We start from the raw sequence: 27,903 nt of genomic DNA on the forward strand, positions 1-27,903 counted from the left end.
AGTCTTGTGACCAAATTTTGCGCGACGAAAAATAATTTCGCTCAAAGTAACTTTGCGCGACGAAAAAAATTCGTCGCTCCAAGTAACTTTTGACGAAAAACAATTGTGGCGCAGTTTACTTTGAGCGATTTAAAAAATTCGTCACACAAAGCTACTTTGCGCGACGAAACAATTAACTTCGTCGCGCAAAGTCCTTATAAAAATAAATAAAATAAAAATTATTTTTTAAAATCTTTGTTAGAAAAATATATTATTGTTGTTTGGATTGGGTTTTTATTAGAAAATATATTTTTTAAATTGACGATCGAATTAGTTCATTGTATTCATATAGGGTCAAAGAGTGTAGCTATAAAAAATCATCAAAATCGGAGTTAAAATAACCGTTAAATCGTGATTTTTCATTTATAACCGTCGAAAAGTTTTGTCCCATTACTTGATCTCTGAATGTTTGTTTTTACGATTTTTGGTGTATATGACCTCGAAGTATAAACAAACAAGTTTGACGGTTGGATCGTTCAAACTAGTTTCGTAGAATGCGTATGCCATCAAAACAATATATTCACTAACAATTAAGAGTTTATTTATACTTTTGTTAAATATAACATAAGATTTTGTGGTCTCCACTAGTGTAAAAATTTTAAATTGAAGATAAAATTCAGTCATTGTATTCATATAGGGTAAAGGAGTGTAGCGGTAAAAAATCATCAAAATCGGAGTTAAAATAACCGTTGAATCATGATTTTTCATTTATAACCGTCGAAAAGTTTTGTCCCGTTACTTGATCTCTGAATGTTTATTTTTTGCGATTTTTGGCGTATATGATCTCGAAGTATAAACAAACAAGTTTGACGGTTGGATCGTTCAAACTAGTTTCGTAGAATGCGTATGCCATCAAAATAATATATTCACTAACAATTAAGAGTTTATTTATACTTTTGTTAAATATAACATAAGATTTTGTGGTATCCACTAGTATAAATATTTTAAATTGAAGATCAAATTCAGTCATTGTATTCATATAGGGTAAAGGAGTGTAGCGGTAAAAAATCATCAAAATCGGAGTTAAAATAACCGTTGAATCAAGATTTTTCATTTATAACCGTCGAAAAGTTTTGTCCCGTTACTTGATCTCTGAATGTTTATTTTTTGCGATTTTTGGCGTATATGATCTCGAAATATAAACAAATAAGTTTGACGGTTGGATCGTTGAAACTAGTTTTGTTGAATGTGTATGCCATCAAAACAATATATTCACTAACAATTAAGAGTTTATTTATACTTTTGTTAAATATAACATAAGATTTTGTGGTATCCACTAGTGTAAATATTTTAAATTGACGATCGAATTAGTTCATTGTATTCATATAGGGTCAAGGAGTGTAGCTGTAAAAAATCATCAAAATCGGAGTTAAAATAACCGTTAAATCGTGATTTTTCATTAAGAACCGTTGAAATTTTTTGTCCCGTTACTAGGTCTCCGAATGTTTGTTTTTTATGATTTTTGGGGTATACGATGTTTAAGTATATACAAACAAGTCTAACGGTTGGATCGTTGAATGGTGTGTGTGTATATATATATATATATTTACTTATTAAGTAGCTTTAAATTTATTTATTTTGTACGTATAACACTTAAGAAATTGGTATATACATTTATTAAGTAGCTTTAACCTTATTTATATTTTAAATCGTAAAAAAAATAATTTTATTATTCATAACAATTATTTTTATAAATATCGTACTACGAACCAATTTTTCGTCTCTCAAAAGTTTGCGCGACCAACAATTTGTCGCGCAAAACTCTAAAAATTTGGGCGGTACCAAAAATGGGATGCGGGATGAAATTTTTTTTATAGACTTTTGCGACCAATATATATTTTCGTCACAAGAAACATTTGGTACCAAAAATGGGACGCGGAATTTTTTATATAATTTTTTAGACTTTGCGACCAATATGTATTTTTCGCTTAAAAATTTCAAAATTTGGCGGGTACCAAAATGGGACGCTGGATTTTTTTGACTTTGCGACCAATACTCTAATATTTTTCGTTGCAAAACTTTGCGCGACCAACAATGTTGTTCGTCGCGCAAAGTGATACGGTTTTTAAAATGAAAATAACTCCTCCACCATTTTCTCAATGTCTTTCTCTACTCTTTCCTCTCCTCTCTCTTTCCCTCTCCCCAAATCCCACCATTTCTCTCACACTCACTCCTCTCACTTAATCTCTCATCATCTCTCTCTCACTATCTCTCACTCTCACTCACTCTCTCATCTCTCTTTCACTATCTCTCACTCTCACTCACTCTCTCATCTCTCTATCACTATCTTCTCTAATTCTCTCACACTCATTTCTCTCTCTCATTCTCACTCACTCTCAATCTTGCCAAAAGGTAGATTTTCTCCAAATTTTAATTTTTTTCATTAATATGTGTTTTTGGAGTTAGTTTTGAGTTTGTGTGGGGTTTGGGGTTGAGTAAAGGGGAGGGATTGGAGTTTGGGTTGGATTTGTGGTATAACAATTTTAGAGGAGATTATCCTTTTTTTTATTTATTGTACTTTGTTAATTTATGTGTACATTTTGAATATTATATATATATATATTTATTGGATAATTTGATCACTATTTTTCATATGTAATTTTATTTTGAATATGTCAATTTAAATTAAAGTAATTAAATTAAATTTAAAAATTAAAAATTCGAAATAATTAATATAATTAAATTAAGGGACATTTTAGAAAAAGCAAAAGGGGAGAGAAAAATTTTAAAAGAAGCAAAAATGGACAAAAATGCCCTTATTTATTTTTAGATTTCCTAAAGAATCCAATACATTTGCATGTCTTTGATTTGAAAGTTGAGCGGTTTTTTTGTCTTTTTGAAAAGCTTTGGCTTTTTCCAAAAGTGAAAAAAAATTTATGTCTAAGACCTAAAAAACCTTTAAATTAATATTAAAGAAATAATAAAACAAAAAGTCAAAAACCAAAATATTTCATCGCGCAAATATTTGCGCAACATTAATATTCGTCGCGCAAAACTCTAAAAATTTGGGTACAAAAATGGGACGCTGAATTTTTTTACAATTTTTTAAAAATTTCGTTTTAAATCGCGCAAAGTCACTTTTTGCGACCAATATGATTCGTCGCGCAAAGTCACTTTGAGCGACCAATATTTTTCCGTCGCAAGAAAGTCTCTTTGCGCGATTAATGAAAAAATTTCGTCACGCAAAGTCTTTCTCCACAATCTTTGCGCGACGAAGTTTCTGTCGCGCTAAAATTTGTGCGATTATAATGTATTTTGAGCGACGAAATTCTCTTCGTCGCGCAAAGTGAAAAATGTAGTAGTGTTTACAACATATTGTTCAAAGTCAACAGTATTTCCATTCCTGAATCCGAATCCAAGCTCTGTCTCTGTGTAATTACATAAGGCAAGGCCTTGCAAAGGTAATTATAAGTCCTTAACTGCGAGCAAGTATTGAGCAATTCCATCCTTCCTTCCCTCAACTGAATCCTTAATAGATCCCGAAAGAGATTTTATTCACCGGCTACTAATATCAGCATTTTCAGTTTGGTATATAATGAAGGCTAGGAAAAACAAAATCAAGAACAAAAATAACTTAACCTTCGAATCCAGCAATAGCAACATGTCTGTACATCCATATTATTTCTCTCTCCAGTCACATCGAAATTTATAACAACAAAACATTGAATTTAAAACTAAACATTTTTTTTCGTTTTCTCAGTAACCAAACAAAAAATAAATCATTTCCCAATCAAAAAGTAGATCTGAGATACATGTGAGTAAGAAAGTCTTAGAAATTCATATCTAAGTTCAGTTGTGAGCGGATAAAAGCTTCGGAAAATCCATGCAGCGTGTTTGAATCTGACAGCAAAGTTTTTGTGGATAGTATTCTTGGGAATCACGGAAACTACTCTTGGACCATCCTTCCAATTCTTGACGAAATTTGTAGCCTTTCTCAACATTTCAATGAGATGCGGTGGAAGTGGGTGCCAAGATCAGCAAATCGTGCAGCTCACATGTCTGCGACGATAGGTTTGAGAGCTATGGAACTGCAAAGTTGGGTCATCCGACCACCATTGTCTCTTGTTGGGGTCCTGAACTCTGATGGTTTGCCCTGCCCCCCAGTTGGGTCATCTCTCTTGAACTAGATTTCTTTTCTGTTTTTTGGTTGGGCTTGAGACAGTTTACTAAACTCCGACGGAGCTTTAGATTTGTCTAACCCTTATTGTATTTTGCTTCTGTTCTGTGTTCTTGCTGGTTCGGCCAGCTGTGTTGTATTTGCTTCCCGTTTTGGGCTTTTTTAATACAACAATCTCTTTCAGACCAAAAAAAAAAAAAAAGAAGAAAGAAAAGAGATAAGTAATTTGCTCAAGCAAATAGGAAGACCAAAAAAAATTGTGGTCCCTCCACTGGTCACCCTTGAGAAGATGATGTATCAATAATTGAATTACAGAGTAGAGATCTTCAATTAAGCAATGGTTTCCTCACATGTGTGTGATATGCGAAGCACGTTGAAGTGTACTAACAGTAACAGGGGAAGTTTCCCTTTCAATGGTAAACTTTGCCAAAGAGATGTTCTCACTTTCCAATATGGAGAAGCAGAAGTTTGTTTGTACCAAGAGCAACTTTCCTCACGTACCAAATCCGTCCTCGATTTTTTGTGTTGATTTGATACGTCGTCGACAACATTATCAATAGAAAATCAGTCCTTTAACAAAGAACGGACGTCCTGCGCTGAGAAGTCTTGCTTTACTTTAAGTCTTTTGTTGTAGAGTGAGTGTGAGAGTGAGTTTGGATTATTCAAAAAGCCAACAGTATCTCTTTGTATTTATTGTATGGAGGAGGTGAGTTTGGATTATTCAAAAAGCCAGCAGTATCTCTGTGTATATAAGTTGTATGGAGGAGGAGGGGACTTTACTCTAAGACTCTCTGCATTCTTATATCTTTAGCTCTCTTAGTTTAAGCATGCTTAACCATCCATGTCCACCCAATGGTGACAATGAAAAAAAAGAAATCATGGAGAAAAGAAAACAGCAGCTGCAATCTACAATTGATAAGGAGATCGATCGTGTAAATGAACTTCAAACGAGTGCCTTCAACCTTGCAAACTACTACTTCGTCTTTCAAGGAATTATTTTGGGGGTTATCGTCACTGGTACCACAGCGCTGCGATGTTCAGATCGCTGGTTCCTTTCAGCCTTTCTCTAATAGCAGCCATACTCAACTTGGTTTCATTGCTTGTAATTGGAGGCAATTATAAAAGAAGCGTCATGCAGAGAAACCGAACCAAGACTGAGCGCAATAAATTGGAAAGTGATCTGGAGAAGCTAGAAACTTCACATTCAGATCATGGGCTCAAAAATAACATATTATCGTACTGGAGTTCAATAAAAATAGAAGCTCCAGGGCAGGTTACTTGTCAAGATCCTACAGCTGTAGAAATTAAAGATGAACCGGAACAAAGGCAGGTTGTGCCTGTTGATAATTATCAAAAAAAGCTGCATGATTTCTACTTTCTACTTTGCATGGGTCTGTTTATATGCTTTTCCGTCGTCGTGATTGTGGGTTGCTGGACCATTCCTTGCAAGAAAGCTCTTAAATGCATACCTCCAGTATCCAACACTGAGAACTGCATCAGGGTATGTGAAGGTGGCAAGTGTATGAGCATGTGCACCGAATACTAGAGCCTTCACCAGTTCTAGCTTTGAGCTAGCGTTATCCAAGTACATTGGTACAATGTTGAATTTGGTGTTTTCTCATACATATGGGTACCATATTTTCATGTACTAAATGAAGTGTTACAAATAGTCCCCTGTCTCCATGTTTGTATGTGTTCCTTCTACTATGATCTATTGCTTTCTTATCCTTGTTTTTTGGTTTGTTCTATGTAAAATCGATGGTTGTTTGTATGAAATTGCTCAGTAACTAGATGGTGTGATAGGCCACAGCGATTCAGTAGCTACTATCTAAGCACTATAACAATTTACTTACAGCCTGCTCTCTCAGCCACCAAAAAGTTCAATATCCATCAAGGAATAATAGGTACAATATTATTTACGCTAACATAAAAGAAAGATGAAATAGGCACTAGTATACCGATGATGAGATAAACAATTTACATACGTTTGGCGTATGCATATGCTGCCAAATTTAATTTAGTCAAGTTCGTCAATCAAAGAAAATACAATCTCCATATTGGCACCTGAGAGTTTTCGTCGTCTAATTTGTCCCAACTATACAGTATAATGGTGTGGAACTGGCTTCAGACCCAACTGTATTATGAGAGAGGCCAGGTTCCGAAAACTTTCTTCCTTAATGGACCTGTATCCTCTGCCGACTGAATTTTTACCTAGGATCAAACAAATTGAAGAACACAATCTTTCTTATAAACAGTAAAATAAGTTATGAGAGTTTAAAGTTTGTATTGGTAGTTTTGGGTGGTGCAGGTTTTGTCCATGGGCGGGCCTACATGGAGGGCAGACTGGGCTGCTACCGGCCCAAACGAATTCAAACGCCGTCTCCTCTGTTTTCTTTACGCATTGTGACTTTGTGGGCAGAGTTTTGTTGTCGCCATCAATTTTTTGGCTGGGCAGAGGTTTTGTTCTCCATACAGTTGTCTTTCCACAAATTTTTGCTTTTGTCTCTATTAATAAGCATATGTGGTATTTTTGAGAAGCATGTAAAATTTTTGCACTTAATATTTTGTTACTCTCTTGCTATTACTTATGATTAATGTTCAGATGTTTGATGTTGTTGTTGGTATATTTAATTAAAAGTCCTTCTAGATTTTATTTATAAAAAAAAGGTCATTCTACAATTTTTATTTTTATTTTAAAAAAAAGCCCTCAACACATTATTTATAAGTATCCTTTTATTATGTTGGATTACAATCGGAATCCCAAGAGAACATACTATTCATAGGGTAAACTTTTGTTGTTGGTATATTATCTTCTAAGCAGGGTAAACTTTTTAGATTTAAATAGTATTGTTTTGTGTTGAATTCCATTTATGTGGTGATTTTCAATTTTTTTTTTAAAAAGCTTTTATTTATGTAAAGAGATGCATTTAAGAGTAAGGCTTATTACATTCCCCAACTAGGTGTATCTTTCTAGTGTAAGTTCTGCCCAGCCGGCTTGCATGGTCCGTGCATGGTTACGGTTGATACATCCTCTTGCATGATTGGCGTGTGACAATGAGCTATCCTAATTAATCAAGGAGATTTATTTCCTTGATTAATTAGGGATTTACTTTCTTATTTTATATAGTTGACATATCCTTATATAATGAAGAGATATTCTCCTAATCGTTTACTGTATCTATTTCCTTGTAAAACATTCATATAAACTCCTATATATCTCATTATGGAGAAGAATATAATCAACCTAAAGTATTCAAACTATATTCATATTTAGGAAAATTAGGTATTAGACATAATTAAGTTTACTAATTAGGAAGTGAGATATTAGGTATTTTAGTTTGGGTTTTAATACTTAATAAAAAATAGCTATTTTAGATTAGGCCCAAGGCTGGCCCAGATTCGTTGGGCCAGCTTAAAAATGTCAAATAAAAAGATAATTCTACCCTTTTCTCTTAAAAAGCCTGCCCATCTGTAAACCTACAAATTAAATGACGCTTTTGCCTCTCAACTTTTAAACGACGCAGCGAGTTCTTCTCTTTCGTTCGTTTTCTTCTTCGTTTCAGAGTGGGTTCGCCATTGGAGCTCAATTTTCTTGTAGGTTTTGCTTTTATTTTCTTCGTTTTTCTGTCTTCCTTTTTCGCTACGTTTTCGTTCGATTTTCATGTTGAATGATCAGTTTGGGTGATTTACATTCTCTTTAGTTCGGGTATTTCGAGCTCAGTTTTGTGGCTCGATTTTGCGGCGCAATCTTGTGGCGTTCAATGCTAAACCCTATATTCTTCGTTTCGTGATCAGATTTGATTTTAAGCTGCTGTTTGGTTGTGGAGATTTTTGGCAGTCCTAAGTTTTGAGGTATGAGTACTTTAGAACCTGTTTTCAATTATGTCGACTTGTATGTTTATGGAATTTAGTTTTAGTACTTTTATCGTGGTTTCCTTTTGGTTTCTATTCGAATTGTTTTGATTTTCTGTCATAAACTACATCTGTCTAGCTTGTTGAGACGAAAGCTGCGGTCTGATTCTTGTTCGATAATTCAATTTCAGAATAATTTTTGCAAGTATATTGGAATGTTACAACTGCTGACCTACTTAAATGTGATTTGATATTAGTTTTAGTACTTTGATTATGCCTTTACCTTTTGAGCAGCAGTGCAGATTTTGACCAGAAACTGCGCGTTTCTTGTTGAGACCAGCAGCGATTCTTGTTCGAACCAGCTATGATGCAGTTTCTTGTTCGATAATTCAATTTCAGAATAATTTTTGCAAGTATATTGGAATGTTACAACTGCTGACCTACTTAAATGTGATTTGATATTAGTTTTAGTACTTTGATTATGCCTTTACCTTTTGAGCGGTCAGATTTTGACGAAGCTATGCAGCAGTTTCTTGTTCGATAATTCAATTTCAGAATAATTTTTGCAAGTATATTGGAATGTTACAACTGCTGACCTACTTAAATGTGTTTTGATATTAGTTTTAGTACTTTGGCAGAAACTGCATTGCAGTTTCTTGTTTCATAATTCGATTTCAGACTAATATTTGGAAGTCTATTGGAATTTTACAACTGCTCATGTACATTATTTACTGATTTAAATTGTTTTCTGTTTTTGTTTGTTGTTTTGTTTGCATTTTCAAGGCTAATGGAGGTGTGTGTCATTGCCAAGTGCACATATAAGTCGGAAACCATTATGTTTTCAGTTTCATCAGAGTCATCCATGGTTGATATTTTGAAGACTTTGTGTCTAAGGTTTAAGGGTTTGCAGTTGGGTTGTTTTACGTTACGGTATTCGCTGCCCAGTTATCCGAGTTGTTTTCTAGAAACGGATAGCGATTTGGACATGATGAGGTCATTTTTGTTTGTATCAAATGAGAAGAGTGTTGATATTTTAGTGAAGGATTTATGCGGGAGCAGTGAATATAGTGGTGATTTTTGTGCAAATAAGGAGTTGATAGCATGTGAAAAGGGCGTAGTCGTGTTCTAAATCTTGTCGAAACGAAATGAATTTTAGGCAGGTCGAAGAGAGCAAGTGCTAAGCCTTTGTTGTCGAATGAGTGGGAGACGTACATACATCATGTAGGGCAGAAGTTTGACGGTGGTGCAGAGGAGTTCCGTTTGAAATTGTGCAAGTACGCTCTTGAAGTAGGATTTAATTTTTTATATGCCGGCAATGACAAGAAGCGGAGTGGTTGCTATTTGTTCGAATAAGAAATTGGAGGGTTGTAGCTAGCGTGTCTATGCTTCTCGTTGTGAAGCTACTGGCTGTTTTGTAATTCGGACATTAAATAATGTGCATACATGTGTGGGTCGGATACGGGAATCAAAGAGTAAGATGATGAAGTCTCGTGTGGTGTCCTCCCTCATTGTGGACAGAATTCGTGCAAAACCAGAGCTGAAGCCAGTTGAGATTATACACGAGTTCAAAGATTATTATGGTATAGACATTTCATACTACCATGCATGGTTTGGCAAAGAGTTAGCTAAATTGAACGTTCACGGTGATGAGTCGAAGTCCTTCAACAAGTTAGTGTGGTATGCGGACGCCGTAAAGGAAACTAACCTTGGTTCTCTCTGCACTCTTGAATGTGAAGCTGGAATTAATCGCTTTAGACGGTTTTTTGTGTCGTTTGGCGGTTGCATTGCTGGATTTCAATATTGCATACCCTTGTTGTTCGTTGATGCTACGTTTTTGAAGAGCAAGTACAAGGGGCAGCTTCTCTGTGCTTCCGGAAAGAATGGAAATCAAGGTATGGTTACTGTAATGTATTGCAGATTCCATTTGTTGCAATTTTTTAGCGCGCAATGCAGTTTTTTGTTTCATAATTCGATTTTCTTAGTAATTTTTTTATGTCTGTGGGAATGTTGCAACTGCTCATGAACTTAAATGTGTTTTAAATTTAGTTTTAGTACTTGGATCATGGATTTGCCTTTTGGTTTCCTTTCAAATTTGAGCAGATTTGTTTTCAAAAACTGCACTGCAATTTCCCTTTTTTGCTTATACTTGTGCTCTTGGTTTTGTTTTGCAGGGTTTTATCCTCTAGCTTTTGGAGTTGTTGATTATGAGACAGAGGAGAATTGGACTTGGTTTCTTCAACATTTGGCTTCTATTTTGCTACCGATGGGGACAAGTGGTGACCTTTTTTCGGATCGCAATCAAGGTTTGTTAAATGCAACGGGGTTTGTGTTTCTGGATGGCCTCATTCTTACTGTTACTATCACCTCAAACAGAATTTGATATCGAAGTACCCGAAGTCAGGTTATGGGAAATTACTCCAGGATCGTGTTATCAATTTATTTAGTAGGTGCATATACTGTTACAGAGGAAGAGTTTACGGTAGCAATGGAGGAGTTGGTGATTGTTGGGAGTTCGAAAGTGAAGACATTTATATCTGATTTGTCTAGAGATCACTATGCAACGCATATTTCAAAGGAATGCGGTATGGGAGATGGCAAATAGTTTAGCGGAGTCATTTAATAATTGGGTTGGTGTGTTTCGAGATTTGCCGGTGCTACCTTTGATAGAAGGATTCGGCAGAAATTGATGGTATTGAATTCTCAGCACGAATTGAAGCGGAGAAGTGGATAACAATTTTGTGTCCGGAGATGGAAACTAGACTGTGGGAAAATGCGGAGGCGGTAGGACTTGGGTAGTTCGTCGTTCTAGTTTCACTGTTTTTGAAGTATTTGCTGATTATTCGTGATGGTTGATCTTGAGCAAAGGACTTGTTCTTGCCGTCTTTGGCAAATTGACGGTTTTCCTTGCACGCATGCGGTAGCTGCAATTCTAGCAAAGAAAGATTCAATTTATGATTACGTGGAGTGTTACTATAGGGTGACTTCTTTCGAAAAGCCTATGAGAGTCCTATTTTCCTATTCGGATATTGGGAAAGGCTTGCAGTTTGCGGTGGATTTGTGCTTCGCCAATTACAAAGAGGCCAGGAAGACCACCAACAAAGAGGATCAAAGCTTTTGGTGAATTTAAAAGGCCATTGAAATGCAGTCGGTGTAGTGTTACTGGGCATAGTAGGAAGACTTGCAAGGCTGTGATATGAACATTCCTTCTCAGTTGACGATTGCTTACGTTAGATATGGTTTAGTGAATGTATAGTCAGTTTCTGCATTGCAGTTTTAGTTGCTTTTAATTGGCTACACAGCTTCTAATTGGATATTATGATTGTTTTTGAAGTTAATGAAAATTATACAATTGTTTCATGAGTGGATATTCGTTTTTGACTGCCATTGAATGCTTGTTTTCAGATTTGAGCAGATTTTGTTGCAGAAAGCATGTAGTTTGTTTATTTGTTGCAGATTTTGAACAGAACTTGTCCCATAATTCAATTTCAGAATACTTTTTGCTAGTCTATGTTGTGATTTGATATTAGTTTTAGTACTTTGATTATGCCTTTACCTTTTGAGCAGTGCTGATTTTGACGTAGCAGTTTCTTGTTCAATATTTCAATTTCAGAATAATTTTTGCAAGTATATTGGAATGTTACAACAGCTGACCTACTTAAATGTGTTTTGATATTAGTTTTAGTACTTTGATTATGCCTTTACCTTTCGAGCGGCAGATTTTGACCAGAGCGTAGCATTTCTTATTCGAGACGAGCTATGAGTTTCTTGTTCGATATTTCAATTTGAATAATTTTTGCAAGTATATTGGAATGTTACAACTGCTGACCTACTTAAATGTGTTTTGATATTAGTTTTAGTACTTTGATTATGCCTTTACCTTTGAGCAGTGCAGATTTTGACGAGCTGTAGCTTTCTTATTCGAGACGAAAGCTAGCTTTCTTGTTCGATATTTCAATTTCAGAATAATTTTGCAAGTATATTGGAATGTTACAACTGCTGACCTACTTAAATGTGATTTGATATTAGTTTTAGTACTTTGATTATGCCTTTACCTTTCGAGCAAGAAGATGCAGATTTTGACAGAAGCATGCAGTTTCTTGTTCGATATTTCAATTTGAATAATTTTGAATAATTGTTCAAGACCAGAAACTGCACTGATTTTAATTTATTGCGATTTGACCAGAAAATTCAGTGCAGTTTGTTGTTTCCCTTCGTTTTGTTGCATCCTGTTCCAAGATTATATTACAGTTTATATGTATAGGAAATATGTTCTTATATACCATAACTAGAAATATTTACAAACATCCACAAGAATTAAGATACATATTGTCTTGAGTTAACGAAAGGCAAATCACTAGAGACGATTAATTACAGTGTTTGTGGTGTAGGAGTTTTGTGACGTATTGTGCTCGATATTCATTCATGAAATTCTTGTCCACATTTTTTGGAATGGGCTGTCCTTGTGCTATTTTATCCATGTAGAACATGCGAACATGCCGCAATCCAACCTGCAATTGAATACTGAGATTAGCTTTTGGTTTTGAATGATTTCAAATTGTAATGAATGGTTGAGTAGACACAATTCTTACGAAGACGAATTTTGTTGAGCACATTCTGTGTCATCCTCAAATGGAAACTGATATGGATTTTGCAGAATCCAATTTAGAGTGAGTTCTTCATTTGGGGACAAATCAACCTGTGCAGGTGTAGGGGGCCCTTCTTTTTGCTTCACAAGTTTTGGTATTGTTTTAGTTTCTAAGAACTCTTGTGCTTGTGGTCTGATATATTCTAGCCACCCTTCCACAATATTAACCTGTTTAAAGAAGAAGAAAAAAAGAGAAAAAGAAATGGTAATCAGTGCATTGCATATTATAGTTTTGGTCTGAAATTAAGCGATATATATCTGAAACTGCATTGCAGTTTCTGTTTGTGTTTGTCTGAGAAATTAAGACAGTTTCATTCCACTTACAAAATTTTGAGCAATGTCAATACACTTTTCTTCTTTTCTAGATCCCAACGATCTAAGTGGATTGTAGTGTCTCCACTTTCGTTCCATTTTGTGAAATGTGAGAAGTGTAAAGTGGAACTCAGAACTTGAAATGATCGGGAAGAAGAGAACATTGCATTTCGAGTTTTTCAAGTAAGTGTTCATACAGGGCCCTATGCCAATTTGGTTCTAGAAAGGTTTGCATGTAAGCCTGCCATCATTGAATGGCAATTTGTTAGTATATATTTTTCGAAAACTGCAGTGCCGTGTCTGTTTAAACAACTTTGAATTTTCAAAATAATTCTTACCCAAGTCCATGTAGACATGTACTGTGGACTATCTGTCTGCATGGGCCCTATTTTCTCCTCCTCTATTTGGATATAGGCCTCAATAACCTGTTTCACATTGATTGGAGAAAAATGGAATTATTAACGGGTAATATAGGTAGCACAAATAAAAATGCTGTGCAGTGTGTGTTATAGAATTAGTATTTTATACTTACGTTTTGTGACAGTTCCAGGTCCCATACAATATCTTTGATATCATGGTTTGTCACTTTCTCATTATCGAGTCCTGCCCAAAAGCTATCACTGCGGATTCGAATACATGAAATTCACAAGATTAGTTTTAGTTTATTGTAATTAAAAGATGAAAGAGTTGTTCTTTTGGAATAGAGATATTACCTAGGTTGAGTACTTAAGTAGTATTCTTGAATTCTGTCCCTGTCCTCCTTTGGAATTTTCTGCCAAACCCTCTTTTGACCCCATCCTAGTTTTTTCTTTGTTGGCTTTTTTTTTCCTTCATCTTCATCATTTGATTCTTGCATACCTACAGGTATTGAATCATGAAGGCTCGTTCCTTTTGGGGGATCAGGAATTGGATTTGTGGCATCGGGCTGAGATGCCTCTTGTGTTAATGCAGATTGAAAGGAAACTAATTAGAAACTACATTTGATAAAGCGCAATCGATTTCCGTTCTATAAACTGCAATGCGATTTCCGTTTGCTGCAATCGATTTCCGTTTTGTAAAGCGAAACGCAATGCAGAAAAGCAGCAGCTTGAACTGCAGTAATTGCATACCACCTTCTGATTTTGAGGATCCTCTTGTGTTGATTGCTCCTCGGAAGAGATAATCTTGAATTGTGGTAGTTCTTCATCATCCTTTTTTGCCTTCTTTTTTGGTTTCTTATTTTTTTCGTACACATAGCAAGATGCTTGAAACCTCTTTCTTTCTCTATTCTTCAGCCTTAGTACTCTTGAAGGAACATCAGGTTTTGGAGCATCTTGCTTCTTCTCTTCTTCTTTCTCTTCTTGTTGCTTCTCTTCTTCTTTCTTGTCTTCTTCTTTCTCTTCCTCTTCTTCTTCTTGCTCTTCAACTGGTTGTGTTGGTTGTGTTGTAGGCAGATCCATCTCCATTTCAAAGACTGTTGGGTCTGAGAACAAGCTTTCAATTTCTACCTTGTACTTTTCTTCAATCTCCTTTTTCTTGGCAATCTTCTCCTTGTCAATACAAGTTTCCTTGCCTTCCAATTCTGCAATCCTCCTTTTTAGATTTTGTATTTCCTGAAGCTGAACTGTAGATTCCACTGTCATGGTGGCAGTCAAATATTCTTCATTATCTAATTTCTCTACGTATGTTGCCAACTTCGCTTCCAACTCCTTTGATCTCTTTTCTCCTTGGATAAATATATCCCACAATTCCTTCATTTTCTTCTCACTGTCTTCATTTATTTCATCCTTCCACAGTTGTAATCTTTCTGGGCAAATGAAGGTAGGATCTTGACGTTGGCGACAGTTGATTTGGTCTGTCATGGACTTCACCAAGAGGTCTTGAATTGCAAGAGGTTCATTTCCAGCTTCATTCTCAAACATTTTCTTCTTTCCATCCTCTTTTAATTCTGGAGTTTGATCAGCATTATCAGGTTTTCCTTGGTCTTCTGCTTCCTCTGCTTCTCTTTGTTGTCCTTCATCTTCTTTTTCTTTTTTCTGCATATTGAACGGAAACTAATTAGAAACTGCACTGCATTGGAGGAAATGGAAACCGCAATGCATAATTCTTTGTTTAGAGATTCTTATACCTTGTCAAGAGGGACTCCCTCTTCTCTAGTAGTTTTTCTCCTTTTATATGCTTTCAAAATACCCTGTACAATGAGATTGAATGATTCAAAAACTGCATTGGATAAAATACAAACTGCAATGTAGAAAACACAAACTGCAATGCACTGTATAGAGATTTTAATTACCTTGTCAACAGTGTCTTCCTCTTCCCTGGTAGTTTTTGCTTTTTAGGAGTTTTAAAAATACCATGTACAATGAGAATGATTTAGCATGGATTCACATTCAAGATACACTAAAGTAGAACATGCGATAAATTGCATACCTCAATGTCATTCAAGTCCTTTATTTGGTTTAATCTTGTGTGGAGTTCCACAAGACTCCATTTAAGAATGGACAGGAGTTTCTTTCTCCTTGCCCAGGATTGGTTGTATTATGTTTGTCCTCTCACACAGTAGAAACTGCACAGTTCAAAAACAAGATATATCATAAAAGCGAAACTACGAGAAGAACATGGCGTGAAATGAGCAACATTCAAGAAAGCGCAATGCAGTTTGTCTTTGTCTAAAATGCAAAAAAGAGAATACACCAGAAAATATGCATCAACTTGACATGAAATTGAAAGATCAGCATAGCCAAAACAAGAACTACAAAACATAACAGACACTCAGAACAACATGACGTGAAATAAGCAAAATTCAAAACCTGAGCTGCAATGCATTTGTCTTTCACTAAAATGCAAAAAAGAGAATACACCAGAAAATATGCATCAACTTGACATGAAATTGAAAGAAAAGCATAGCCAAAACAAGAACTGCAAAACATAAACATGAAATTGAAAGATATATCATAAATTAGGTTGGAAACTGCTTAGGATAAAACAGAAACTGCATTGAACTAAAGGGAAACTGCATTGCCTAAAACTCAAAATGCATTGCATAAGCCACTGTTTACTTACCAATATTAGGATAATGCAACCCGAAACAGCTCCTATAGAGCCTTCTCCACCCTTCTTTGCTTTTGCTTTTGCTTTTGCGACCAAGGATTCATTCATGTAGGCTGAAACAGCTCTTGCCCAAGAATAGCTTGAAAGTGTGTCTAGATTCACACAGTGCTCAAATACTTTCCAATGCAAAGTTGATGAAGCGTTGGCAAAAAGGAATGTCATGCAGAGGTGAACCAATACTAGGCTGACCACCTCCTTGTCGTAGTCAACTTCTTCTTCTTCTTCTTCTTCTTCTTCTTCAGCTTCTTTCTTTTCTTTTCCTTTGTTCGTTTTCTTCTTTTCCTCTGCCTTGGCCTTTTCTTTCTTCGGTTGGTTTGCCAAGGAAATTGTCTTTAGTAATTCTGCTTCTACCTTATTTTTTGATGGTTTTCCCTTTTCTCCGAAGTGCCTTATTCTGAAGGTAGAAGTGTACTTATCATTGACAAGTTGGACAGATTTTCCTTCATTTGGCAGTCCTAGAATCGACTCCTTGCATTGCCTGTGATCTTGAATGCTTGGATTGCCAAATTTGAAGGACTTTGTATCGGATCAAACTTCTTGAGCAGCTGAACTAAGTCAAGGTCTGACTTATTCATGTTATTCATGTCAATCCTTCGGTTGTAAAACACCTCAATCAAGTTCCAGAATGGGGTGTTCTTGAGAAGCTTCTTCTGCCTTTCATTGAGCTTGTCTTTTACATCCGTAATGATGCTGTTGAAAGCGTTGCAATTGCACCGAAATTGGACATAGTCTGGGTGCTTTGCTTTCAGATCATAGTTTGGCTTTGACTTTGGCTTTGGTTTACTCTTTTGAGCCATCATTTTGAATCTTCGCTTTGGTTGGTTTTGAGCTTCCTCCTTTTGTGGTGACATTTCTTGTGCCATTTGTGATCTGCAAGAAGGGATGAAAATACTATTAGGACAAGTAGAGATAAACTACAAGCAAGCAGCGCAATGCAGTTTGTGGTTCATTGCAATCTGATTTGTCTTTCACTAAAATGCAAAAAGAGAATACACCAGAAAATATGCATCAACTTGACATGAAATTGAAAGAAGAGCATAGCCAAAACAAGAACTGCAAAACATAATAGAAACTACTGAGAAGAACATGGCGTGAAATGAGCAACATTCAAGAAGCTGCAATGCGGTTTGTAGTTCACTGCTGATTTGTCTTTCACTAAAATGCAAAAAAGAGAATACACCAGAAAATATGCATCAACTTGACATGAAATTGAAAGATCAGCATAGCCAAAACAAGAACTGCAAAACATAACGAAACTACGAGAAGAACATGGCGTGAAATGAGAAACATTCAGAAGCGAGCGCAATGGTTTGTAGTTCAACAATCTGATTTGTCTTTCACTAAAATGCAAAAAAAATATACCGAAATATGCATAAACTTGACATGAAATTGAAAGATCAGCATAGCCAAAACAAGAACTACAAAACATAACGAAACTACTGAACAACATGGCGTGAAATGAGCAACATTCAAGAAGCGCAATGCAATTTGTGGTTCTTGCAATGCAAAAAAGAATATACCGAAATATGCATCAAATTGACATGAAATTGAAAGATCGGCATAGTCAAAACAAGAACTACAAAACATAGCGAAACTACTGAACAACATGGCGTGAAATGAGCAACATTCAAGAAGCCGAAGCGCAATGCGGTTTGTAGTTCAATCTGTTTGTCTTTCACTAAAATGCAAAAGAGAATACACCAGAAAATATGCATCAACTTGACATGAAATTGAAAGAAGAGCATATCAAAACAAAGCGCAAAACATAACGAAACTACGAACAACATGACGTGAAATGGAAAGAAGTATAAATAATTTAGCGAAACTACAATGCAGTTTTACTTTTGTTCGATCTGACAGTTTTGATGCTCTTTTCCTTTCTTTTGTGATTTTTCGGTTTTAGAGGTTTTCAAACCAAAACTAAACCCAAAACCTAAACTACATTGCAGAATGAAGAATGAGCAGAAGTAAAATTTGAACCTAAAATCGACGCAAATTTGTGTTGGGGTCATTTTCTTACGATTTTTCCCCAAGAGAGTGCTAAACCCTTCAATCGTAGCCGGTCGCTCGTCGTCGCCGTTTCAGATTTTGGGAATAGGTTGGAACCGCTGAAAGAGAGAATGAAGAATCGGCTTCGATCGTTGGTGGTCTTCGATGATGGTATACGAATGGGTTGGTGGTCTTCGATGATCGTTGGTGGTCTTCGATGATCGTTGGTGGTCGGGAGGTTTATGGAGGTGAAGTTGCAGAGGTTCTACGGAGGTGAAGTTGAAACGTCATTGAAGGGGTTGTGATTCAATTTTGGTTTGGTTGATGTCGTTTTGGTTCAGTTTTGGCGTGATGTCGTTTTTCAATTTTGGTTTAAAACTAAATACTGAAAATGGCATATGTTGTAATTTTCATATTTTGTAATGGTATTTTTGTTACATTTTGGTTTTTTGCCTTTTGCTAATTAGACTAAATTGTATTTCTTTCTACTAAATTAGTAAACTATATTATGCTTTAAAACTAAAGCTCCCTTCATATTTTAACAACAACTTTTTATAGACTCTTCTCACACAATATTTGTTGCTGAATTTTTTTATTTTTTTTATTTTTTTATTTTTATTAATTTTTTTTTTGGGTTAAACAAGCAAAACTTCATTTAGACGAAAGAACGCCCAAAGAAGAGGAAAAAGCAAGCAGAGGATCTAAAAGCTACTGGTATATGTCTCAGCTGCACGGTCAAAGAAGAAGTACTTAAAGCTTATACCTTAAACAAATTTCCGTTATAATAAAAAGGATTTTTCCTCGGACGTTAGGCTTTGGGCTTTTAGAAATGCACAAAGTTAACTTTTAAATTGGGTCTTCGCTTATGCATTAACTATATATAACGGCGACAACAGCTCTCAAAATTTTAGGGCGAAAAGAAGAAAACATCTCAAAATTTTCAGATCCATAAAGAAAACTTGAGAACCAGCCAGCCGCGTTAATCTTTTGGCAGGCAGCCAACATCACATTATCAGTTGCTAATTATCATTAAACACAAATTAGGGGTCCCTCCACTAGACACCCATGATCTTGAAATGACTGAATTAGACTAGAGATCTTGAATGATTTCACTTTTTTCCTCCGTGAATTGTTATAAGCCACATATGCTCAAAGCTTTTGTGTGCGGGTGATCTGTAAAGCAAAAGGAGGTTGAAGCGTAATCCTTTTCAACAGTGTAAACTTTGCCAAGGAGATGTTCTCACGTTTCAATGGAGAAGCAGAAAGTTTGCACTTAGAGCAACTTTCCTCCGTCATGTTTTTTTCTCTGCCTTTCGTGTTGATTCGGTCCACAACATCGTCAATACAAAATCCGTCCTTTAACAATGAATGGAAATCTGGCCTTTTAGTTTTGTCCAAGGTAGAAAGGGAAAGGGGGTTACCTTACCTCATACGTTTCCACTATGGTACTACAAAACATACACAGCAACATACACAACATTGACTTTTGTTGTGTATGTTGTATAATAATGTGCGGCTGAGTGTGACAGTCAGTGAGTGTATTGGCATATTCAAAAAGCCAACAGAAGTATCTCTGTATATATAAGTTGTATGGAGGAGGAGGAGACTTGAATTACTCTGAACTCCTTGCATTCTTATCTTTAGCTCTCTTAGTATGAGTATGGTTAACCATCCATGTCCACCAAATGGTGACAAAGAAAAGAGAGAAAACATGGAGAAAAGAAAACGGGAGTTGCAAACTATCATTGAGAAGCAGGATGATAAAGTACGTCAACTTCAAACGAGCGCCTTTATCCTTGCAAACTACTACTTCGTCTTTCAAGGAATTATTTTGGGGGCTATAGTCACTGCCACCACAGCGCTCAGATGCTCAGATCGCTGGTTCCTTTTCAGCCTCTCTCTGATAGCAGCCATACTCAACTTGGTTTCATTGCTTGTAATTGGAAGCAATTATAAAAGAAGCGTCATGCAGAGACACCAAACCAAGAGGGAGCTCATTGAATTGGAAAGTGATCTGAGCAAGCTAGAGACTTCACCTTCGGATCAAAGGCTCAAAACTAAAATATTAACCTACTGGGATACGACAAAGATTCAACATCCAGAGGTTGTTTTTCAACATCCTACGACCTCTCAACATCCTACGACCGTAGAAATTAAGGATGAACCGGAACTAAGGCATAGAAGGAGGGTCATTCCTGTTGTAACAAATCATCTACGTGAGTTCTACTTTGTACTTTGCATGGGTCTATTTATAATCTTTGCCATCATTGTGATTATGGGTTGCTGGACCATTCCTTGCAAGAAAACTCTTCAATGCACACCCCCGATATCGAACGCCAACGGTGATAAATGTATTAGGGTTTGTGAAGGTGCCAAGTGTATGAGCATTTGCGCCCAATTCTAGGGCTTCATGTTCAACAGTTCTATATAGCTTTGAGCTAGGGTTATCCAAGTAGATTGGAACCAAAATAAAGGTTACCGTATTTTGATGCTCGTCATTATCTGTAATGGTTTATATGATTTTGTGCTTGCATAAGTATTTTACAAATAAGACTTTCTGGGTGTTATTAAAGAATCAGGCCTCATATAAAAGATAATATTCTAATGAATTTAGGCCTTCAGCACAGAAAATTAAAAAAAAAGTTGGCTTTTCTGCTTGTAACTCATATTTTCTTACTTCCATATGATCATAGTTATTTTTCTTGGCAAGCTTCCAAATCAAAACACTTTGCTTACTGTACATGAAAGCAAATTACCTAGTACCAAAACAATTTACCTACATGTGATAAGCTATAAACCACCAACTAGTAAAAGGGATAGGGTAGAATATTATTATAATATTTAAGAAAAAGATTAAATATAGGTACATAATCTATGCTAACAAGCCAAGCCACCCCAGCCAATAAATATTTATTTTTTATTTTTTATTATTTTAGATTTTAGTCTTTTCTTAAGAGAAAAAAAAAAGATTTAATAACCATATACGTATCTCATCTACCCTCATCTCCCAACTCAATTGTGGCATCACTAGCAACACCGGTGCACTGACTGCCACACCTTTGAGCACCGTAAGTGCGCTACCAGCAGGGCTGGAGCCACACTAGTAGAAAACTATGGTATAAGCCACAATTCTCCTAGCCACGATAGTTTAAGACATTTGCATTAAAAACTCCTAAAGTTCTCTTCCTCTTTTGTTTAAAGATTTGTGAATTTTTTATTTTGTATGAGTTGGGTACCTTAATATTGAGCTTCACAAACTATTTTCTTTTTTCTTTTCTCTATTGGAATATAAATTATTAATTTTTAAATCTTTAATAGTGTAGATGATGAAATTAGTATTTAACCAATTTAAAATATGAAATTCATAATAATTATGAAGAGAATACAAGGAAAGTTATAAAACCTTGCAAGGGCTTATAAGGAGTTGGCCTACTCCCCCAATTGTACATTGGTTTTGGGGTGGAACCTCTATTGCCTTCATTCCCTTCTAATGTGAGCAACCCAAGCATGACAATCAATTTGGCAACACACTAAATATTTTTTAAACACATGAAAGACATTAACCTTTTTGTTTTCTTCAAGATTTAGAAATATAGCCCTTGAGGTTTCCTTGATCACTTCACAAACCCTATTTGAGATTCCTCTTGCAGTACTCGAATCTCCTTCTAGATTCCTCAAGCAGTGATCAAATCCCCCTCGAGTGGTTAAAATTCTAAAAGTCCAAAAAGGTGGACATAGATTAGGTTTAACACTCTTTTTTAGCCTCTACACTAGTTATATATGTTGAGTACAGAGAAAATTGTAAAACAATCAATTTGGTGAATTCAAGCATATATATGTTGATCTGAGTTCATCAATTCAAGATAATATATAAAAGTGTACTTTGATACTTGTTAATTTCTGTTGCAATAAATCATACATAAGGTCAATTGCATGTTCAAGTACTTTAAAAATATGACCAAAAGCCCAATGACCCCATATGAAGAGCATCTCCAATTTTTCAAACCCATAAAGAAAACTTCAGCCCCACGTATCTTATTCGGCCGGCAATATCACAAAATCAATTGCTAATTAGTGGTCTGTGATCCCATATGAAGACAAATTAGTGGTCCCTCCACTAGTCACCCTTGAGAAGATGATGTATCAATAATTGAATTACAGAGTAGAGATCTTCAATTATGCAAAGGTTTTCCTCAGGGTGTTGATTGTTTTAAGCTTTTGTGTGTGGATAATATGCGTTGAAGTGTACTAACAGGGAAGTTTTCCCTTTCAACGGTCTACATTTTGCCAAAGAGATGTTCTCACTTTCCAATAGACAAGCACAAGTTTGTACCGAGAGCAACCGGCGGTCGACAGCATTATCAATACAAAATCCGTCCTCGATTATATGTGCTGATACGGTGTCGACAACATTATCAGTACAAAATCTGTTCTTTAACAAAGAACGGACGTCCTGCACTGAGAAGACTTGCTTCACTTTGAGTCTTTTGTTGTGTATAGAATCAGGTGCAGCTGAGTGTGAGAGTGAGTGTATTTGGATTATTCAAAAAGCCAACAGTATCTCTGTGTATATAAGTTGTATGGGGGAGGAGTGGACTACTCTAAGACTCTCTGCATTCTCATCTTTAGCTCTCTTAGTTTAAGTATGGTTAACCAGCCATGTCCACCAAATGGTGACAATGAAAAAAAAGAAAACATGGAGAAAAAAAGAGAGGAGCTACAAGCTGTAATTGAGAAGCAGGACGATCGTGTAAACCATGTTCAAACGGATGGCTTCAACCTTGCAAACTACTACTTCGTCTTCCAAGGAATTCTTTTGGGGGCTATCATCACGGCCACCACAGCGCTCCGATGCTCAGATCATTGGTTCCTTTTCAGCCTCTCTCTAATTGCAGCCGTACTCAACTTGGTTTCATTTCTTGTAATTGGAAGCAATTATAAAAGAAGTGTCCTGCAGAGACACCAAACCAAGATTGAGCGAAATAAATTGGAAAGTGATCTGGTGAAGCTAGAAACTTCACCTTCAGATCATGGGCTCAAAAGTAACATATTATCGTACTGGACTTCAACGATAATAGAAGCTTCAGGGCAGGTTGCTTCTGAAGATCCTACAACTGTAGAAATTAAGGATGAACGGGAACAAAGGCAGATCCGCAAGGGGGTTGTGCCGGTTGATAATCATCATAAACAGATGCGTGATTTCTACTTTCTACTTTGCATGGGTCTCTTTATATGCTTTTCCGTCATCGTGATTGTGGGTTGCTGGACCATTCCTTGCAAGAAAGCTCTTCAATACATACCCCCCATATCCAACACTGAGAACTGCATCAGGGTATGTGAAGGTGGCAAGTGTATGAGCATGTGCACCGAATACTAGAGCCTTCAACAGTTCTAGCTTTGAGCTAGCGTTATCCAAGTAGACTGGTACAATAAAGTTTATGTTGAATTTGGTGTTTTCTTCTCATAGATATTGGTACCATATATAATATAAAGCTTACCATATTTTCATGTACTAAATGAAGTGTTAACGCTGACAAATAGCAAGGCCGGCGCTGAGATTTTCAAGGCCCAGGATGACGCCAAATATAAATATACCACACAAGAAAAATCTATGTAGATGTAGAATATTGTAAAATGAGATCTACATAATATCATTTATTTTATATATCTCTATATAAGAAAGGATCGAAGACAAAAAAGAAAATGAGAGATGTATCTCTACACAATGCTGGGATTCGAACTTGGGAAGGACTTGAATTAAAAACCAGGCCTAACCAACACCACTGGCGTTACTTATGTCAATATGTATTTTCTTTTATTTATGTAATCGTTGAATATGATCTGGCAATGACAAAAAAATAATAATTTGGGGCCCTCCATAGAGCCAGGCCTAGGGCTGTCGCACTTCCTGCCCTGGATCGGGGCAGGCCTAATAAATAGTTCCGGTCTTTATTGCTTTCTTATCCTTGTTTTTCAGTTCGTTCTATGTAATAAAATTGTGGTTGTTTGTATGAAATTGCTCAGTAACTAGATGGTGTGATAGGCCACAGCGATTCAGTAGCTACTATCTAAGCACCATTCATAACAATTTACTTACAGCCTGCTCTCAGCCACCAAAAAGTTCAATATCCATCAAGGAATAGGTACAATACTATTTACGTAATATTTAACAGAAATATCAAATAGGCACTTTACCGATGATGAGATAAACAATTTACATATAGGTTTTGGTGTATGCGTGTGCCAAATTTAATTTAGTCGACCAAAGAAAATACAATCTCCATGTGCTGGGACCTGGAAGTTTTCGTCATCTAAATTTGTCCTTTAACGAGAGAAAGTCTTGTGGAGAATTGCTGCATAATGGTGTGAAACTAGCTTCAGGCCAACTGTATTATGAGAGAGGCCAACTAAAATAGCGGAGCAAAAAGGGAAATATTCTCAAAATTAAGGAAAATGTTGTGATCAACACCTAACTGCCAGCCGATGATTTCCATCTTATAATTAATAAACTGGGACATCCTCTTATAGACAGTCATGACTCATATGGAACAGCAGCTATGTTGTGGTGTGTTTCCGGTGAGGTCGAACATGCCGTCTTCAAATTCCCTATGTGAATATGCATCTTTTCTTATCTAAAATTCTATATATATATATTTCACACATGTTTTTACAGTTAACGTAATTCAAACGCTGTTCATTGTATTCACATGAAATGCTTAGAGTGTGAATCTCATCATAACATAAGTGAAGCACACACCTTAGAGTTTATTTTTCAACTATTACGAGAACAACTATGTTAAGATAGGATAATCGCTCACACGTAAGTAATTTTTGACCGTTAATGCATGGAAGACCCAATAACAATCAGAAAGTAGGATGTGGTGCTTTTATGGGCTGAAACCAATTGAAGCATTTGAAGATTTTGTGGTAAATAGGAACTTATAGAAGATTGGAATTCTGTTGTACAAGACCAAAAATGACATACAGGGTTTAGTGAAAAGGAGGGTAGCGGGGGATCTAAAAGGATTTTAACTCGGACGTTGGTGTGGGCTTATGCATTAGTTTAGTGGGCTCAACCATATGATCCAAAAGCCCAATATGACACATTTTCTCTAGTGAAGAGATGATCGCGAAAAGAAGAGCATCTCAAATTTTTCAGACCCAGAAAGAAAACTTGAGCACCAGCCAGCAGCTTCAATCTTTCGGCCGGCACGCAACATCACATTATCAATTGCTAATTATCATTAGAGACAAATTAGGGGTCCCACCACTGAGACACCCTTGATCTTGAAATGACTGAATTAGATCAGAGATCTTGAATTCCCTTATTTTAATGCTCAAGCTTTTGTGTGCGGGTGATATGTAAAGCAAAAAACAGGTTGAAGCGTAATCCTTTCAACAATGTGAACTTTGCCAAAAAGATGTTCTCACGCTTCAATGGAGCAACTTTCCTCCCTTATTCTTCCACTGTTTTTTGGGTTGATTCGGTTCACAACACTATGAATGGAAATCTTGCCCTTTTTTTCTCTGTGAAAGGTAGGAAGAGGGAGGAGTTACTCACACACACTCGTGCTTAAGGGTTACTTTAGACATTTCAACTGTTGTGTATCTTGTTGCGGCTCTAGATTTTGGAGGTCCTAGGCGAACATCCTAAATGGGACCTTATACTCTATATGTATATTTATGTGATTTTTTTTCCGGTAAGTTAAAAAATTATTATATGAATTGTAATAGAAAAAAAACAATCAATTTGTAATTTACACAACAACTTTATAAAATGCATCAAAACATCACTTAAATATTACTCATCTTGCATTTTCAATTTAAAAGTATCAATTAACTTTACATAATCAAGTTTTTCTATCATGTATTTTTCAATTTCCTAATTGATACTAGGTTAATTGATTTAAACTATAAGTTTAAAAAATAATTGAGTTTTTATTGAGTTTCCTCTTTTTAATTTTGAATTGAGCAATTGGGTAAGTTTTTCTTCTTCTTTTAAATTTTTTAATTTATTTTAATTTATTTTTTATACTATGTGTGGGCTTTCATTGAGTTTCCTCTTTTTAAATTTGAATTGAATGATTAGGTTTTTTTTATTTTTATTTTTTTACAATAATTGGTTTGGTTGTGCCCATGTATTAAATAACGTTGAGCTAAGTGTGAGAGACAGTGAGTGTTTTGGCATATTCAAAAAGCCAACAGAAGTATCTCTGTATATATAAGTTGTATGGAGGAGGAGGGGACTTGAATTACTCCAAGACTCCTTGCCTTCTTATCTTTATCTCTCTTAGAATGAGTATGGCTAACCATCCATGTCCACCAAATGGTGACAAAGAAAAGAGAGAAAACATGGAGAAAAGAAAACAGGAGTTGCAAACTATCATTGAGAAGGAGGATGATCGAGTAAATCAACTTCAAACGAGCGCCTTCAGCCTTGCAAACTACTACTTCGTCTTTCAAGGAATTATTTTGGGGGCTATCCTCACTGCCACCACAGCGCTCAGATGCTCAGATCGCTGGTTCCTTTTCAGCCTCTCCCTGATTGCAGCCATACTCAACTTGGTTTCCTTGCTTGTAATTGGAAGCAATTATAAAAGAAGCGTCATGCAGAGACACCAAACCAAGAGCGAGCTCATTGAATTGGAAAGTGATCTGAGAAAGCTAGAAACTTCACCTTCAGATCAAAGGCTCAAAACTAAAATATTGACCTACTGGGATACGACAAAGATTCAACATCCTCAACATCCTACGGCCGTTGAAATTAAGGATGAACTGGAACTAAGGCATAGAAGGAGGGTCATTCCTGTTGTTACAAATTATCTACGTGAGTTCTACTTTGTACTTTGCATGGGTCTATTTATAATCTTTGCCGTCATCGTGATTGTGGGTTGCTGGACCATTCCTTGCAAGGAAACTCTTCAATGCACACCTCCGATATCGAACGCCAACGGTGATAAATGTATTAGGGTTTGTGAAGGTGCCAAGTGTATGAGCATCTGCGCCCAATTCTAGGGCTTCAATATCCAATCCAAGTAGATTGGAACCACAATAAAGTTTACCATATTTTGATGCTCCTTATTTAATCTATAATGGTTTACATATTTCAAAAATAAGACTTTCTGGATGTTATTAAAGAATCAGGCCTCATATAAAAGATAAGATTCTAATGAATTCAGGCCTTCATCAGCACAGAAAATAAAAGAAAGTTGGCTTTTCTGCTTGTGACTCATATTTTCTTACTTCCATATGATCATATGTAATTTTCTAGTACCAAAACAATTTACCTAGAATTAGCCACCAACTAGTACAAGGGATAGGGTAGAATATTATTATTTACAAGGTGATCGATGAGATTATTAAGAATTTACCAAAGTTCTGATTTTGCACGTCGACCAAAGAAAAAAGACAATCAACATGTGCGACCCTGGAAACTTTGTCTGCACGACTCTGCATAATGGAGTGGGGCTGGCTAACTATAATGGACCTGCATCCTCTTCCGCCTGAATTATTACAAGAATATATAAAATCAGAAATATAAATGGAGTTCGAAAAATAAATATAGCCACAGGTACTGCTAAAATAGCGGAGCAACAAGGAAAATTCTCATAATTGTGAAAAATACTGTCCAAACAGTCAATTGACCGCATTTAACTCACTACATTATGTGGAAGCTTATTTATATTTACCAGGTCAGATTATGTGGCCAGCCAATAAATATTTATTGTTCTTTTAGATTTTAGCCTTTTCTTAAGGAGAAAAAAAAAAGATTTAATTAATAATCCTCTTCCCTCATCTCCCAACTCGATCGTGGCATCACCAACAACACTGGTGCACTGCTTGCCGCACCTTTGAGCAC

General features: G+C 36.0%; 5 protein-coding genes and 2 pseudogenes across 6 annotated transcripts; 5 read left to right on the top strand and 2 right to left on the bottom strand.

The window, feature by feature from the left end:
* Positions 1–4,884: 4,884 nt before the first annotated feature.
* On the top strand, positions 4,885–5,888 carry LOC148919566 (uncharacterized; annotated as a pseudogene).
* A 3,597-nt stretch (positions 5,889–9,485) lies between these two features.
* On the top strand, positions 9,486–10,610 carry LOC148919567 (uncharacterized). Its single transcript, XM_089044388.1, has 3 exons — positions 9,486–9,900; positions 10,180–10,311; positions 10,474–10,610. The coding sequence occupies exons 1-3, from the start codon at positions 9,486–9,488 to the stop codon at positions 10,608–10,610; spliced, it is 684 nt and encodes a 227-aa protein (XP_088900514.1).
* Positions 10,611–12,473: 1,863 nt separating this feature from the next.
* On the bottom strand, positions 12,474–14,986 carry LOC148919568 (uncharacterized). The gene is made up of 6 exons (XM_089044389.1): positions 14,112–14,986; positions 13,679–13,912; positions 13,498–13,585; positions 13,304–13,390; positions 12,598–12,821; positions 12,474–12,516 (listed from the first exon to the last, which is right to left on the bottom strand). The coding sequence occupies exons 1-6, from the start codon at positions 14,984–14,986 to the stop codon at positions 12,474–12,476; spliced, it is 1,551 nt and encodes a 516-aa protein (XP_088900515.1).
* A 424-nt stretch (positions 14,987–15,410) lies between these two features.
* LOC148919569 (uncharacterized) lies at positions 15,411–16,921 on the bottom strand (annotated as a pseudogene). Its single transcript, XR_016124497.1, has 2 exons — positions 16,008–16,921; positions 15,411–15,510 (listed from the first exon to the last, which is right to left on the bottom strand). The product of XR_016124497.1 is annotated as an uncharacterized LOC148919569 (transcript).
* Positions 16,922–19,658: 2,737 nt separating this feature from the next.
* LOC148919570 (uncharacterized) lies at positions 19,659–20,559 on the top strand. Its single transcript, XM_089046576.1, has one exon. The coding sequence runs from the start codon at positions 19,699–19,701 to the stop codon at positions 20,446–20,448; it is 750 nt and encodes a 249-aa protein (XP_088902702.1). The 5' UTR covers positions 19,659–19,698; the 3' UTR covers positions 20,449–20,559.
* A 1,662-nt stretch (positions 20,560–22,221) lies between these two features.
* On the top strand, positions 22,222–23,561 carry LOC148919571 (uncharacterized). Its single transcript, XM_089044364.1, has one exon. It carries the CDS (start codon positions 22,690–22,692, stop codon positions 23,419–23,421), a length of 732 nt encoding a protein of 243 aa, XP_088900490.1. The 5' UTR covers positions 22,222–22,689; the 3' UTR covers positions 23,422–23,561.
* Positions 23,562–26,283: 2,722 nt separating this feature from the next.
* LOC148919572 (uncharacterized) lies at positions 26,284–27,130 on the top strand. Its single transcript, XM_089044730.1, has one exon. The coding sequence runs from the start codon at positions 26,340–26,342 to the stop codon at positions 27,057–27,059; it is 720 nt and encodes a 239-aa protein (XP_088900856.1). The 5' UTR covers positions 26,284–26,339; the 3' UTR covers positions 27,060–27,130.
* The last annotated feature ends 773 nt before the right edge of the window (positions 27,131–27,903 follow it).

The sequence above is a fragment of the Prunus mume genome, linkage group LG2 (genome assembly GCF_029339155.1).
Source record: "Prunus mume cultivar Tortuosa linkage group LG2, ASM2933915v1, whole genome shotgun sequence".
Classification (NCBI taxonomy): domain Eukaryota; kingdom Viridiplantae; phylum Streptophyta; class Magnoliopsida; order Rosales; family Rosaceae; genus Prunus; species Prunus mume.